At 34.6% G+C, this 18,281-nt stretch overlaps 1 protein-coding gene across 1 annotated transcript in view; it reads right to left on the minus strand.

Annotated features, from left to right (window-relative positions):
• Cluap1 (clusterin associated protein 1) overlaps nt 1-14,836 on the minus strand; it is a 33,658-nt gene extending 18,822 nt beyond the window's left edge. Inside the window, exons 1-4 of the mRNA XM_069841394.1 lie at nt 14,642-14,836; nt 9,835-10,031; nt 8,471-8,644; nt 1,352-1,447 (exon numbers count right to left, since the gene is read on the minus strand). Coding sequence (XP_069697495.1) covers nt 1,352-1,447; nt 8,471-8,644; nt 9,835-10,031; nt 14,642-14,663 — 489 coding nt within the window. The 5' untranslated portion in view covers nt 14,664-14,836. The remainder of the gene's footprint in view (nt 1-1,351; nt 1,448-8,470; nt 8,645-9,834; nt 10,032-14,641) is intronic.
• Between the last annotated feature and the right edge of the window lie 3,445 nt (nt 14,837-18,281).

The raw sequence follows: 18,281 nt of genomic DNA on the forward strand, positions 1-18,281 counted from the left end.
TCCAAGTAGTCTGTCATTCAGATTAAAAATGTGTGCCAGTAGTTGTCAAATAGCATTACTGCATACCTGATCTTTAAGGATGAAATGAATTAAATATCGAAGGCTAAGAAGTGACATCTCGTATCTACAAAAATGGTCATTTAGTTTAAATAAACTATTATTTAGATTAACTACATTATTATGTTCACAAATTGAATAGTAAACTAATATTTTGTCCTCAAGTAGAAGATCTTGCAAAGCAGAAACATATAAAAAGTTTATGTATTTTGAGTAAAATTAATTTTTAAAACAGTTGTTTGATTAACCTACAAAATTACAGATACGAGGTATCTATTCTATCTATTATCCATTATTCTATTTCCTCTTTCGAGAAGGGCACGGACTGGGACTGTCCTTGTACTACCCTGGGTGGAATGTTGTGCATGCCCTAAGATTCCCTGCACTACAGACCCTCCTGTGCACCACCACCAAACTCACCTACAGCCTACATGATCCCTTTACCATTCCAAGTAGCCCTCCCTGTGGTCTCTCAACCCTGGTCCCACAAGTTACAGTGGAGAGTCCACCTCACAACGGTCCCTCAACCCCAGTCCCATGAGTTACCATGAGCCCATGGTGCATAGCGCTACCACCAATGACTGACCAAGGGATTCACGTTCTGTTCTACATCAGAGCAAGTCCAAAACCTAGGAAAGAAACAGAGGTGATGATGAAAGAGGGGAAGTGTAATTATGACGACGAAATGAATACGAGGTCCAATGCGAAAGTTGTCCAGCAATTCTGTTTCAATTGGTTGAGGGAAAACCTCAGAAAAAATCTCAATCAGGTAATTTCCCCAACCAAGATTTGAACCTACGCCCATTCGTTTCATGGTCAGATGTACTAACCATTACTCCACAGCAGCGGACATATGAGGTATCATTTCTTAACCATCAATATGTCAAAAACTCCATTCCAGCCATCTTCACTGCTCTGTTAATGGCATAGTTCTCAGATCTATACATTAATAATGGCATTGCTAACATTTTGTAGTATTTGGAATTTGTACAATAGTTGAATGATACTAAAATAATTCGTGCCAGGGAGTAAGAGTACAAGTAAAAAATATCTAGTTTTCAAGATAAAGGTTTGAAGTTTTCAAATAAGTAACAATATAAACTGGTGAGGATTTGAAATGAATGAAACATCAAAATATTTTATGAATCTGATTTATTTTCATTGCAAAGTAATATTTTTATTCTACTCATTGCTAAATGACTTGTACTGTGCGGATCCATGAACACTGAATTTGTTTACTTATGCACTTAGTCCCTGGCAGGAAATATGTCATTTATTACAATTTTAAACTTACTCGCATTTCTACTTCTTTACCCAGCAGATCATATAGTCCAGCTCCTTTCGTTGTAATCTGTGATGCCAGCTGTCTTGTCTGCATCAGTTCGTGAATCTGAAACAGAAGATTTTAAATAGTTACATTGAAACATAATTTAGAAGAAACGAGTTTACATTAGGACCAAGTTCTTTCTTCCAAACACAGGTATAATACTGCAAACCATGCAACTCCCCACCAAAATTTAATTTTGTACATTACTTTGCCAAATTAGTCACTGCCTCTATCACACCATTTGCAGGTGGATTTAGTTTGCACCAATAATGGACAATGTCGATGATAACAATAAAATTATGGAAAGAAAGCAAGGGAGACGAAAGTGCACTAAAAATGTTGTCCTAAAGGAGTTTCATCCACCATGCATTAAACCTGGACTTGCCAGAATCTGAATGTGAATCATATGTTATGTTTTTCCTTTTTATTTAACGATGTTCGCAATTGCCGAGGTTATATTAACATCATCAGTGTGCCAGAATTTTGTCCCGAAGGAGTTCTTTTATATGCTAGTAAATATACTGACGTGAGCCTGTCGGATTTAAGTACACTTAAATGCGTACTTAAATGCGACAACTTAAATGCCATCAACCTGAGCCGGTATCGAACCCGCAACCTTGGGCACAGAAGACCAGTCCGATATGTGAATCTTCAGATTAATAAAATGATACTACGCCACTCAGTTAACATGCACTAGAAAGATAGGCTAACAATTTATTTTTGATAATTTTGACCATTGCAGTACTATAGGCTCAAAAGGTGGTGCTTTATTTACAAATTCAACAGACCTAGATTCGATTCTCTTTGGATAAGTTCAGATTTATCCTACAAAAAGATCATTCATGTGTTCCTTGACTCTAGTTGGCCCACACTGAATAAAAATCTTGCTATCGGTATACATCTAGTTAAGGTTTATATTTCTACCAGAAAGACTATTTGTGTATTCCTTGACTCGTGTTGTAACTTTATACCATGCTGACAAAAAGTCTCGGTACAGTAAAACTTGTTCAAAGCAGAATCTCAAGAGGCCGAATTTACTTTCCAAATTGGACAAATTTCCCCATTATACAAAATTACACAAGTGTTAAGAAATTTTATTACAACATAATAATAATAATAATAATAATAATAATAATAATAATAATAATGATAATAATAATAATAATTTATTTAATCTGATAGAGCTAAGGCCTGCAAGCTTTCCCTTCTGCCCAGCCATATTTCAATTATTGAATACAATAGCCTTACATTACAATAATATTACAATAGTAACTGGAAAGTACAACAATAATATAACAGTGAAGAATAATAGTAAATAATAAGAGTAAAACTAAATAATAAATATTGATATAAGTAATAATAGTAATATTAAGTAATTTGAATATTTAAACTGTTATTTTTTATGTATAAGCATAAGCATTAAAAAAATTCAAACAATTGCTATTGCTAACAAGAATTAATTGAATCGATTGGAGCTAAAAGGAACTAAGTCAAAATATGCAGTTTGTGGTCGGATGTCAAGCACATCGAACAGTGGAAGAAGGAACTAAGACTTTTATATATTCTTTTGCCTTCTACAACATAAAAATATGTACATTTGTGTTATTAGTGGAATGTTTTTTGCTTCTCCTGAAAGGTTGTGAAAAGTGACTTAGTTCCTTTTAGCTCCGACTGATTCAATTGATAAACGATTCGTAAGTTTAGTCTTAAATTCCTTTGATGTCCGACAGTCTCTGACAGCTCAAGTAGGGAATTTTAAAGTCGAGAAACAGTTACAGTGAAAGAAGATGAGTATGAGGATGTTCGGTGGAAGGATATGACTAGTATTGAGAAGTACTACGATCGTGTGTCTATGGTAAGTGGATAGATTTTAAAACTGGGATGCGAGGTAAACAAGAGCAGAAAAATGCACTATATAATACGAAAGAGTAGGGAAAGACAGTGAATTTTTCTACGGTCTTCTACACGGAGTCAGGACAACATTTTGATGGATGTTGTTACATGATTAGCCCGGCAAACATTGCAGACGAAATGAATGCATATTTTATGAACATGCTGCAGTCTCTGCACCAAAGTAATACTTGAGACAGCAAACAGAATATCACGGTAATCAAAGTGGGGCATTACGAGTGTTTGCACTAAAATCTTTTTCAGGGAAAAAGGTGGAAAATGCTTCAATCGTCTAAACAAGAAGATTAATGAGAATACCTGCTTGCAAGTTTCAATGCAACCTCAATGTTTCAATTTAAAGTTTCGTCCATATGTATACCTGGGTTTTTTACTGATTCACTGAATGGAATTTTTGTGCCATTTATTTTAATGGGAGGAAGATTTAGTATGATAAAAGCGTTTAATAAACGTGGATGACCCACAACCATTGCCTATGATTTTTCTGACTTGAGTTTAAGTCGAAATTTTCGTGTCCATGTCCAAATTGTGTCGAGTTTTTCGTTAATTTTACTTAGTGCATGATTTATTTTGTCAGTATATAAGTGTGTGTTATATTTGAAGGTCGTCTGCTTAGAGGTGGTGTCAGCAGTATTTTAAAGATTCAGATATGTCATTTATATGCAGAATGTCCCGTAAGTCTGGAATAGTGCTGCACATGATTAGGTTTTCTCCAGAGCAGTTGTTTGCGCGCTTTCAATCGGAGACCTCTGATTACCACCGATTGATGCTGTGCAGGTTGTGTATGCAGCCATACACTTTCCGCTGAGCATTCCTTTATTCAGATCACGTAGTGGTGCGAATCCGAGTGTGTAATTTTTTGTTTATTCTCTCATTTTTTATTTTGCTTGAAGTATTACTTTAACCGACAGATTTTTTTCTACATTTGAAATTCATAGCACTTATGGAAGAGAGTGTCAGCTTTATGTTATTGATAGAATTAATGTCATTAATTCAATTATTGCGAAATCTACAGCAAAAGTAACGTTTTTTCAGTAGCTAATTTAAACAATTACAGTTCTCCTAGAAACATTCGTTTATTCACAAATAGTTACTGAGTTTAACGTAAAATATATCAAATGGAATTTTAGAATGGAACTGCAGAAACGTGTGGCATGAATATGTTAAGGTTCACTGTTTAAAAATAATTTATTCAGGCTCTTTGTTACCTTTAACTCTGGAAAACACTTTTACATAATATTCATGAATATGTTCTATTAGAACATAGTATAATAATACCGTAACATAATAATAATAATAATAATAATAATAATAATAATAATAATAATAATAATAATAATAATAGTCGCCCTGGTTGGCTCAGTTGGTATAGCGCTGGCCTTCTATGCCCGAGGTTTCGGGTTCAATCCCAGGCCAGGTCGATGGTATTTAAGTATGCTTAAATACGACAGGCTCATGTCTGTAGATTTACTGGCATGTAAAAGAACTCCTGTGGGGCAAAAATTCTGGCATACCAGCGATGCTGATATAACCTCGGCAGTTGCGAGCGTTGTTAAATAAAACATAACATTTAACAATAACAGTAATAGGCTTAATAATAATAATAATAATAATAATAATAATAATAATAATAATAATATGCCTAACAATATTAATGATTAGGGTGATCAGATTCACATCGATAGAAAAGAGGACACAAAGCTTCAAAAAGGAGGACATTGTTCGAAAAAAAAATAAAGAAAATATGTACTTAGATTTAGGCATAGGCCTATATTATCCTATAAATTACGTCAATATATATTTTCTTACAAAATATTTACACTACAGATTTAGGCTTATATCACAGTCTACTATATACAGTCACGAAGCTTGAGTTTTGAGGGTACTAAAAACAATAGACTCTGACGGTACTATTTTGCACTGCCTGTAATGAGCGATATTAGCGATCCCAGTGGTGAGCAACTATCTAATGTTTGCATATTTACTACGTATTGAGCTTCGTGATTGTATATATAGTAGCCTCGTTTAATTATTAGGCAGCGGCATTCCTTTTAAGATTTGTAGGTCTTTATTGCATGCACCGATAATAAAATGAAAATGCGACGTTGTCACGTCTTGATTGTTGCTGCTATATATTAATATAACATGGAACAAGACACACTGCTAAAATTTGCAACTCTGGTTTATATATACACTCCGCGTGTTGTATTGGAGCGGCCTTCAAAAGACTTGACGACAATGGACAGCACGACATAATTAAAATTATTGAAACTACAAAGCTTCCGTCCATACAGTCCGCGTGGAGTATTGGAGCGGCCTTCAAAAGACTTGACGACAATGGACAGCGCGACATAATTAAAATTATTGAAACTACAAAGCTTCCATCCATACACTCCGCGTGGAGTATTGGAGCGGCCTTCAAAAGACTTGACGACAATGGACAGCGCGACATAATTAAAATTATTGAAACTACAAAGCTTCCGTCCATACAGTCCGCGTGGAGTATTGGAGCGGCCTTCAAAAGACTTGACGACAATGGACAGCGCGACATAATTAAAATTATTGAAACTACAAAGCTTCCATCCATACACTCCGCGTGGAGTATTGGAGCGGCCTTCAAAAGACTTGACGACAATGGACAGCGCGACATAATTAAAATTATTGAAACTACAAAGCTTCCGTCCATACAGTCCGCGTGGAGTATTGGAGCGGCCTTCAAAAGACTTGACGACAATGGACAGCGCGACATAATTAAAATTATTGAAACTACAAAGCTTCCGTCCATACACTCCGCGTGGAGTATTGGAGCGGCCTTCAAAAGACTTGACGACAATGGACAGCGCGACATAATTAAAATTATTGAAACTACAAAGCTTCCGTCCATACACTCCGCGTGTTGTATTGGAGCGGCCTTCAAAAGACTTGACGACAATGGACAGCACGACATAATTAAAATTATTGAAACTACAAAGCTTCCGTCCATACACTCCGCGTGGAGTATTGGAGCGGCCTTCAAAAGACTTGACGACAATGGACAGCGCGACATAATTAAAATTATTGAAACTACAAAGCTTCCGTCCATACACTCCGCGTGGAGTATTGGAGCGGCCTTCAAAAGACTTGACGACAATGGACAGCGCGACATAATTAAAATTATTGAAACTACAAAGCTTCCGTCCATACAGTCCGCGTGGAGTATTAGAGCGGCCTTCAAAAGACTTGACGACAATGGACAGCGCGACATAATTAAAATTATTGAAACTACAAAGCTTCCGTCCATACAGTCCGCGTGGAGTATTGGAGCGGCCTTCAAAAGACTTGACGACAATGGACAGCGCGACATAATTAAAATTATTGAAACTACAAAGCTTCCGTCCATACAGTCCGCGTGGAGTATTGGAGCGGCCTTCAAAAGACTTGACGACAATGGACAGCGCGACATAATTAAAATTATTGAAACTACAAAGCTTCCGTCCATACACTCCGCGTGGAGTATTGGAGCGGCCTTCAAAAGACTTGACGACAATGGACAGCGCGACATAATTAAAATTATTGAAACTACAAAGCTTCCGTCCATACACTCCGCGTGTTGTATTGGAGCGGCCTTCAAAAGACTTGACGACAATGGACAGCACGACATAATTAAAATTATTGAAACTACAAAGCTTCCATCCTCTTTGACACCGCTAGCCTACTAATTGAACGTGGCTACTTTACTAGACTGTGCTTATATCATAATTAAATGTATGTTAATATTACAAAAATAATTATGATAAAACTTAATAATAATGCTTTTACAGTTAGCTACATAGGGAAAGTCAAGAGAACTATAATTATTAAAGAGGACAGAAAATATCTACCCCATTTAGATTTAGGCTTAGGCCTATATTATACTTAAAATTATGTCAATATCTATTTTATTACAGTATAGGTACGTATGATAAAATGTAATAACTGTCTAATAATTCAAATGGTGAGGCACGAATGTTTTTTCCATTTGACTGAACCCGAAACACACTGAAACTAGTCATTGAAATTTTTTTTTCTTCTTCCTTATTTCCCATAATGAAGTAATTGGCAAACCATGCTTTTATTGCCATATGAGACAGTGTTATTTGAGGACTAGCCTCAACATCCTTTATTATTTTCATTTTCTGCCTGATAGTTAATTTCTTCCATTTAGTCGTCATTATGAAGATGCATGAACAGCATAAACTAAAAAAAAGATAAAATAAAAACTTGGAAACAGGATCCACAAAACTCGCGAGAATGAAGCAAGCAAAGCAACCACTCTGTGAAAGCAATGAAACAAGATCATAAAGAACGATAAAAAATAACACAGCCACATGGTGCTGCATTACTATCAATTGAAATGTGTTATTGAATATGCCGGTATTATTGGTTACTAGAAGTTAAGTCGATATTTCAGGCTTCATTATCACAAAATTCACTTGAAAAGTATTCCTTAAAAGTGAGATTTTCCTTAAATCGGTTTTTCTTAAAAGCAGGAATTGATTACATTATTTTTATAGTAATTGGTTGGAACTTAACAGATTATTCTTTAAAAATGGAAATTTCTTAAAAACAGGAATGTTAAAACGGGGTTTTACTGTATATGTGGGTGATACACATGTTATTACTGCATTATTATCACTATTAGTATTACTATTATTATTATTATTAGCATTATTATTATTATTATTATTATTATTATTATTATTATTATTATTATTATTATTATTATTATTATTATTACAGTACATTTCACCATACTGAATATTTACATGGTTAAAATGTTATGGCTGGAGTGTACTGTAGAGTTTGGACCAATAACAACTTTTCCATGAGTTGGAAACTTTTATTCCTCCTCTTTCTCCCTTTAGTCATTAGACATTAACACAATGACACTCAGCACTGCCGATGATGTGTAGTAAAAGAACAATTTGTCATTTACCTGCCTGTTTTCTAATATTCTTTACGATTTTCTAATTTGAATCCTATATTATACCAATAATTGCATTCATCACAATCTGGCCTAACTTAGTTTAGTTTAAATTGTAATTTTGGTCAGGTCTGTTGCAGAAGAAGAACAATATTCCTTTAGAAATTACCTGTTAGGTTAAAGTACCTGAGAAGGAAATATCGTTCCACTTGTTCTGTAGATCAATAAATAAATACCTTAGATGAGATATCAACTGGAGAAGATACAGAAGAAGTGTCATCAGCAAGAATGGCTGTGTTAACTCGTAATGCATTGTACAGAACAGATGTTGCTTTCAACAGCTCCCGAACAGCATACCCATCAGCTTGGTAGATACGCTTTGTGTTGAGTTTTATATTAGCTTTTGATGCCTACAACAATAAAAATCTCTTTTACATCTAGGCTCCTAACTAAGTATGTATCAAGCTCATCTTGTTTTAAATCAAGAGTAAACTTTGTTCATTTCAGTCCTATTATTTCAGGGACTTTTTAATATATACACTCTAGATCACTATTGTGATTATGAATATAAATATGAAATACATATTTTATGCCATCCTAGCATTATAAACAGGTTGTTGCTACATCCAATATCATGCGTAATCGGCTTATTATAGCATGCAAGCCAATAAAAGGAATGACGTATTCGCTGTGACATAATACTGGAACGCTTACTATCTTGCTTTCTGCTTCTACGCGCAATGTAACAAGAAATGAAATGCAGAACAGAAGGTAACATATAATTTATTTCCAATCTTTAACAATTTTCTATCACTTTTGTAATATCACATAAAACAGTTCTGTGGTTCAGAGAAACTATATTAACAAAATAAAGTCACATTTGTAATATAATCTGCAAGGTCATCCATTTCTCTTTATTCAGTGTCAATGCCAGGGGCAACTAATCGATACAAACATATGAAAACTCCGTCAGCTATGGATCCCCAATTTCTTTCATAATTTGTTTCCTACAATTTATAATGCTAAGATGCCATAAAGTGTTGTATCCAACTCATGGATAATCTTATTATGACACTCGTGAAACATTCACACATGCCATGATCATCAAGATTATCCACTTGTTGCATAAATAACTATTTTTAAGAGTCGTTATTGCTAGTGGTGGTGGTGGTGGTGGTGTTGTTGGTGGCAGAAATGGTGGTGGCGGTGGTGGTGATGGTGTGGTGGTTTTGTTGTAGTAGTAGTACTTTAGAATTAATCAACGGTTCAATCAGAAATTATTCACTCTTCGAAAATGACACGAAGAAAAAGTAGATTTCTAAATTACCTCCAGAGAAGGTTCCTAGCATTAATATTTGTAGTATGGTAGAGTACATTGGTGTAAAATAATTTGTAATGAACAAATGTTTATCTTACCAGTACATCTCAATTCAACTCTGTCCTTAAAAAGTACATTTTGGAAAATTAGTTAGAAATTTTATAATTAAAAAAAAAAAAGGATAACTTATAAAATATGTAGGCCTATGTTACAAAAATTGTCATTATGATACTCCATCAATACAATAAAGCTTCAAGGAAAGTATTTAGAAATGTTACTTACCATGAATTGTGCAGCAGATCTAACAAGAATCACCCTGTCTTGTTCATTATCATATTCTGTTGCTATGTCTGCATCAGGATCAAATCTTTTCACAAGCCACAATAAAATCTCGGCAACTAATGGAAAATTTGGATTGCGAAAATTCTCCATGGAAATTAATCGTGTATATCCAAGTGCTCTCATCATTTCTGTAAAATCTGTAATTAGACATTCAATAATAAGGTACAATTTGGTAAAGTTTGAATACACAGCACTTTACCCTACTTGCGCAATATTCCACTTTTCTACCACCAGTGGAGCAAGAAATGTTTTGACACCTTTCTCTTTCCCTGCAAGAAGTCAAAGGAGCATATTTTTTTAATGTAAATTAATTTGTCTTTGCATGGTGACAATAGGGTTATCGACCTCCCGTATTTGCTCCTAATTTTTAACAGTCTTCCGGCTTCCATATTATTCTTCTCTTCAAACATTTTTCTCCCTTATTTTTGCATAATGTAAACATTTTTATTCTAAACATTTGATTTTGCCGTGAATTATGATTGATTATAGGCCTATGATGATAGATGAATTTTGTTGTTCAAAAGATGCATTAAAATGTGCAGTCTATAAAAAGTAATATCTGCCAGAAATGGGTTTTAGTGCTCATCTGTCTAAAATCAAACCATGTTAATGTTATAAATTTAGAAAAAAACTGGCTAGTTTTGTCCTAAGCATACCAAGTAGCAATCCTCATACTAAGAGGGTGTTTCATCTCATGAACAATAGTTGCACCGATGTTCAAAATATGAGCACGACACATTGAATCAAATCAAAGCTGAAAACTGCAGTCGACTTCAACTGTTTCGCAAAACAAAATCTGTCTTAAAATACTCTTAACTTAAGTCTGGCTGCTGAAGTGTAGAATAAAGTGTTTTTTAGTAACTGAATCAAATAATTTGTCCTTTTTTATATGTGAAATTTAGTCTCCCGTATTTTCTTCAGAAAAAAGTTGGCAACCCTAGGTTACAATACACCTAAGTGTTAATTGATAATGTCATGTGTGATAGGCTATATTATCGACATAGGTGTAACATTATTATTATTTTTTTTTTTTGTATTTATGGTCCAAGGAAAATACTCGTCTAAAAGAGACAAGTGTTTTTACAAAAGAGGAGTATTTGCCTGGACTAAAAACACAAATTCGTTCGTCTGACTATGGTGGACACTTCTTGCACCCGATAGTGATTAAAAAGGCTCCCATCCACACCTGTGGAGAAATGGTTAGCGCGTCTGGCCGCGAAACCAGTTGGCCCGGGTTCGATTCCCAGTCGGGACAAGTTACCTGGTTGAGGTTCTTGAAAGGATTTTCTCTCAACCCAATATGAGCAAATGCTGGGTAACTTTCGGTGCTGGACCCCGGACTCATTTCACCAGCATTACCACCTTCATCTCATTCAGATGCCAAATAACCTAAGATGTTAATAAAGCGTCATAAAATAACCTACTTAAAAAAAAAGACTCCTCTTGCACACCTGGCAATAGAAATAAGAACTAAGGAGGAACAAACAAATGACTTGACAACTTGCCTATAGTTGCAAACAGTATATGCACATACAGTGCATGGTTGAAAACAACTGTTCCATTGTTTTAAGTGTTTATTACTGAAACATTTCAATTGGGAAATTAGACTGAAGGTCGCAAAGGCCTACTATTACAGAGTGATCGAAAGGAATAGTAATGGGTGAGTGGATGTGTGAGAAACAGAGAGATGAGGGAAAAGCAGAAAACAAAATTGTTCCCTTGTCAATGCAATCCATGGCATACTGATACTTGAGTGTAATAGCAGCATATGTGTTAGTCAAATTCTCAAAATTATCAATAGTTTCATGTTTTCCAATTGTACAGGCCTCTAGTGTTGTTCTTAACTTATTTTTGCATTAAGATCTGCAATAAAATTAATATTTTTAATGCATTTTTGGCAAAAATATCATATAAACGTTCAAGTTCATTGTAAAAATCACTTGGTTCGAGTCTCAACATCAGCAAGGTAAGTAAAATTGTGTGTTAATAATAGGACACTTGTGAGGTTCAAACCTGTCTTCGGACAGTTGACTAAACATGAGAGAGAGAGAGAGAGGGAGGGAGGGAGAGATTGCGAGGGGGGGATAGAAGGAGAGGATGTAAGGAAAAGCGTGTTCATTTACATATTTTTCGATGCAAGCAATTTTTCTACCATATTTGGTCTTTTTATTTTCTCCAAAATGGGTAATCTCTCTGCAATAACATTAGAGGTATTTCATTATTATATCCTATAGCCTACAGAGTGGTGCATGAGATCATCCACCATTTGTCTTTGTTATATTTTAACAGTGATATGAAACATCGCATTCAGTGACCCATTAACAGTTGCAGTGGTTTTGGAAAAATGAATGAATAAACAAATGAAGTATAATTCACAAAACTGTCGCTAGGAGACAATATTTACAAAATGGCTGACAAAGAAAGGTTTACGACGCAGCAGTGATTATCAGTTGTGTTAATTTTTCATTAAACATAAAGTATTGTTTGACTCAGAGGGGTTTTAGACAACAGTTTCAAACACGATGGGCTCCTACCAACAAAATTATTCAATTGTATGAAAAATTTGTAAGAGAAGGAACAATATTGAAACCGAAGCCTGAGTATTGCCAGAAAATATCGAAGCAGTGAGAGTTGCTATTCAGAGAAGCCCCGGAAAATCGAGTAGAAAGGCAGCATTAAAACTAGGAATTTCTAGACGATCTGTTCAATGGATTCTAAAAGGTGACCTTCATATGTTTCTGTACAAAATGACTGTTGTGCATAAACTCACAGAAGCCCACAAGCAGCAGACTACTGTTTTGTCATTGAGCTGAAGATAGACAACAAACTCTTATAACATTTGGTTTTATAAGAGACACATTTTCATTTGGATGGTGGTGTGACTAAGAAAAAAAACTGTGCTTATTGTCCAAGCTTGCAGTGAAATTGAAGAAGATATGTGCCGTAGGGTTATCGGTAACATCGCAGTTCACGTAAATGAAGTTAACAATAAAAATGGTAGCCATACTGAGCATGTGCTGCATTAAAACAATTTTCCATATTGCACTTTTCATTGTAGTTTGTGTTTGTTTGAAATTTTATTTGTAATATTCAAAATATTCACAAATAAAATGGTGCCACCCCATAGTAGGTACCTATGTATTTTTTTAGTGTCATTTCGTCACTGCCCTATATAGTATTGTGCCAGAAAAAATTTTGAGAAAAATATTGGGAGCAGTTAGAAGGAAACTGTACATTACGGAAATTTATGTCTTTCGGCACATCCGCGACGCTGATATAACCTCTGCAGTTGCGAGCATCGTTAAATAAACCATAACAGTATTTAACATTATCATTTATGACTTTTACAATGAACTTGATACTTTGGCCAGGATTAAAGCAAGAAGACTGCGATGGACTGGACATGTGCTAAGAGCTCTAGAAGAAAGAAGAGTAGGCCTACCAATAAAAAGGTTGTTTGCAGAAACTCTTTAAGAAACAGACCATTGGAAAGACCTAAGTTAGATATTTGGGCAAACTAAAAGAGTGACCTAAAAATTTTAGAAATTCATGATAGCCTAAGTGGAAAATTGTTTGCCAAGTTAGGGTGCAGTGGTATTACATTATAAGCTCAGCAGCCAAGAGCTTTCATAGCTACTCAATAATAATAATAATAATAATAATAATAATAATAATAATAATAATAATAAAATAACAACAACAATAATAATAATAATAATAATAATAAAATAACAATAATAATAATAATAATAATAATAAAATAACAACAACAGTAATAATAATAATAATAATAATAATAATAATAATTTTATATTAAACAGTTACACTTGGTTCAGGCTTCCCAACTGATTTGCATATACGAATCTGTGACAGGTTAGGTTAGTTTAGGTTTTTCGTTTGCCTTGCATATACGAATCAGTGACAGGTTAGTTCAGTTTAGCCTTTTTGGTATGGCTTGCATATACTCAAAATTGTCTAAGAATGTGTCCTTTTTTGCTGTCCGTCCTTTGGTAACGCTATTGTAAAGATTTACCTAAAGGTTAGGTTAGGTTAGGTTAGGTTAGGTTAGGTTAGGTTAGAAGACGTCAAGGCCTCCTATCCATGGTCTATGGGAAGATTCGGATGACAGCGATTGAATTCGGGGATTTTCAAGTGCTGAGAAAGGCTGGTGATATTTTCAGTGCCGTTGTTAGTATCGGTCTGTGACGAGCTAACATGCTTAATGGCGGATATAAAAACGAAGACACATTACGAGAATTGTGATTATTTCGTTACTATTTGTTCTGTTTTAATATTTTTGTCTTTAATTCATTAACAGCCTATAAATTATGCTATTTCACATAATATCGTATCGTATCTTTTATATTCCTACGTTTCCTTTTATCACTAGAAAATATCACATAACCTCCATTACGACGCACCTCTCATTTCAAAAGTAATTTATACTTCATTTCTCAACAATGTTTCTTCCTCCAAATAGGTTGCATCGCAGTGAAACTATATATCGCTATAAAATTCTTACATTGTCTACTCCCATCTCCAACAAAAAAAAAAAAAATAAAATAAAATAAATCCCTCAAATTAAACGATTTTCGCTTTCAAAATCACCAGAAGTGCCTATACGTCAGTTTCTCCGATAATTGGAATAGTGAAATGTAATTAATTAATATTAATGCTCCACAAATGAAATACTTTGCATACGTCTTTGAATAATAAAACACGGTACAAATAAGATAACCCTACTTACTTCTTAAATCTCTGTACGACATTGCTGGCGTTTAATGATGACTCTGGCAAATAACCTCTCGTCTTATCTTATAACACCGCAATATTATATACACCTGGCTTAGTTCAATAAAGTTGAAGTTAAAAACACATCAATGCCTAAGTTTCGCGCATATTTTTGTTATGAATAAATTCCTTCTACCACTAACCGACGGAATTTATGCGATATCTGGTTGCTAAGCAACCCAGTCGATTTGAGTTCGTGACGACCTTTCATCAGAGTTGCCAACCAAGAAATCCCCTATATCATATTAAAAATCCCCCTAACAGAGAAACCCCTAATTTTTTTGGAAAAACGCAAAATAAAAATTAGCAAATATGATTATACATACACAACTGAATAGAATAAATATTCACACATCATGCACACTGGCATGTAATAAAATAGAATATTCACAGTACAAATCCTATATCCTTGCACTGGAAGACGATTTGTTGAGAATATGACATTCAAGGAAAAAAAGGATTTTTTTTTTAAATATTGAAAGCTCTGGGAGACAAATCCATTCTTGAAAGATAAGTTAATATTTTGTATCGATTTATGTTACAGACTTGATACACAGTCTAATTAAGTATTAGACTGTAGTTGATATTTCATGGTAGCACAAATTGATGACTTCATTGAAAAATTGAACAACGGATATTTTAACGCATTTATTGTTGAAGTATTGAGACGATTTCTGTGTTTCACTTCAATTAAATCAAAAACTCAGTTTCTCAGCCTTCATGAGTTTTATACAACTTTTTTTTCTCGTTGTTGGTCACCCTATAGCAACTATTAGATGCTTTATGGTTGTGCTAAGAGATGGAGTTACTTGTCAACAATGTGACGCTGAAACGTGTGTTCAGGCAAGACCGTCTTGGTTCAGGTTACTGACCAGCGACAGCCCTGATGTATTTTTGTATTTGTGATGTTTGGTTAATATTAACCCGGCACACTCATATTCACACTCACATTCATACAAGTATACAACTTTAGAAACTAAAATATTTGGTCATTATTTCACTTATTATTGTTTCCTATTATTTTTACTTTCCCAGTAGAAGAGCTGTTAATTTAAATTCCCGCGTTTTTCTCCTTGAATTCAAGTTATCAAGTGAAGTTCACACTCTTCAAGTTGCTCCAAGTGTCCTTTCAAGTCAAGTGAAAAGTAGAAAGAGATTCAACTTCACTTCAAACTTGAATTCAAGCCGTTACTTGATTTCAAGTCAACTTGAAACATAGTTTACACTTTTCAAGTTAGTCGAATCAAATAACTTGAATTCAAGTTACTTGAAAAGTGTACTAATTCCCACAAAAATTTGCTATAAAAATGATGTAATTATAAGAACTTATCAGTATGTGATATAAAATTAAGACCTTTTATTTATCAGTAAAGCGAAATAAGACAAAAGGAAAATCGCACAGGAACAGAAAATAAACTCTAAGTACTGTATACTTCTTATTACAAAACCGTACAGTGCTAATTTCCACAAAAATTTGCTGTAAAAAAAGTATAAGAACATTTCAGTGTATAATATACAATTAAGGTTTTTTATTTATAAGTAAGACGAAATAAGACAAAATATATTCACTCGCCAAAACTTATCATCAAAATTGGTTGGTTTCCTCCTTGCTGCGATAAATAAGTTATAAATGTGTGGGTATTAGAGAGAGAATGTTTTATCATACAGCGTAACATGGCCTAAGTTGGAGAAAAGTCTTCGCATGTTGTTTAGTCAACTGTCCGAAGACATATCTGGACCTCTACCCCTCATCAGTTCCTTTCCCCCTCCACTGCATATATCGCTGACTAGCTACAAACAGACTTCAAATGCATACAAACAATAAATTATTCATCTTGATTACACGACTTTTAACACTGTACCACTTCGGAGGTGCCATGACCAGCAACGACCAGTTCTGAAGAATACCAATAACAGGTCGAAACATTTAAACCAGGTACGATAGAATTTAACACAAGAAAGTCATATAATACATATTCCGAAATAAATTATTGTTCTTTTTCGAACACATATCGACCCTTGCATGTTATACCTTGGTTTTTTTATACACTGAGAGCCTAGCACACATGCATTTATTGTTGAAGCATTGAGCCGATTTCTGTGTTTCACTTTAAATTAAATAAATTTTGCTGAACAAACGCTCACAATCAGCATGAGTGTAGTAAACTCAGGGCAGAAAGAGCAAACTAAGAACGTTGAGACAAGGAAATTCACCAGCAGTGTTCTTCAATTTTAACAACTGACGTCAGAATTCATCAGCGACAAAATAATGGCAGCAATGTATCGGAGAGATATTGTCTACCTTTTCTTTAATTGAAGACCTCCCGGGAAAAAATAATGTAATTAACATCAAATTATTGAAATACGTAACTTAGATGGAAAAAGTTGAAGCATTCATATTGTAAATTTATAACAATATCTGAATAAATTTGTATCCTTGATTAGTCAAATGGTTCTGCTAGTAAGTCCTAACGAAATAGGCTCCTGAAATTGTTTTCCTTTCTCCTGAAACGTATATTATACCTAGATTTGTTGGTTGCATCCTTATTCCGGGGAGATCTTCAATTCTATACACACGATATGTAAAAACTGTCAGCATCCGTAGTAAAAGTCTTTTAGGATAATTTCTTGGTTCGCAATTTCAGGCTTTTGAAACGATTTAAGCACCTCTGCTCTTAGATAAGCATCTAAAGTTCTGGATAATATGTACAATCTTAGAAAAATGTTTTGTCGCACAGATACTTTGCCCCAGAAAGGAGTCAGTGCGCATGATCAGACATACAACGAAACAAAACTAATTTTATTAGACCTACCTCAACTAGTTCTCTTGTGAACCAGGTCGCTCGTCCTCTGATCACGCGCACTGCCTCCTTTTTGGACTTATAAAAAGTATCTGTGCGATAAAACATTTTTCTAAGACTGTACATCTATTATCAGGCGGTAGGCTATATCTCACTTGACGATATGTGTCAAAGGAAGAACAATTGTTTGCGTGCACCTGAAATCTAATTAGTGTAATAATATGTTACAGTGAGGTATGCAATGGAGGGTGAAAGGAACTGGCCAACCTACTCAATTATCTCCTGGCTTAGTTGCCTCATAAATGGTGCCTTGTTGGTATTGACTAAACAAACAACAACTTCTAAATACATGGCTGCATCTGAAACGAAATTATAATTTTTACTTGGGTTAATTTCAGATAATTCTGCCTTTATTAAGTACAGGGACATCATTTTATTTTTACTTCAATTTTTATTGTACCTGAGTTTTTTAATGTACTTCACTCCCACCCCTTCTACTAATGAAGTTCAACCACACCACACAGATTCAAGACCGCATATACAGTTATAGTAGTCTTACGGTCATAGTAAACAGTACGTTGGTTCCAAAAATATGTTCGCGTTTTCCAGTGACGAAAGAGCTTTCAATATTGAATCATTTTCGCACAGGTACTGTCGTCCATTTGCCTACGTCGTATTCCGGTTTCCCCCACCAGCTTTTATTCGCCGGCTAGTGGCTGGGCTGTCTTAGCTCTTTTCTGAGAACATTAATTTCTGTTAGGAATTGGACGTCTACGTAATATTATACAACTGTTT

The sequence above is a fragment of the Periplaneta americana genome, chromosome 12 (assembly GCF_040183065.1).
Source record: "Periplaneta americana isolate PAMFEO1 chromosome 12, P.americana_PAMFEO1_priV1, whole genome shotgun sequence".
Classification (NCBI taxonomy): Eukaryota; Metazoa; Arthropoda; class Insecta; order Blattodea; family Blattidae; genus Periplaneta; species Periplaneta americana.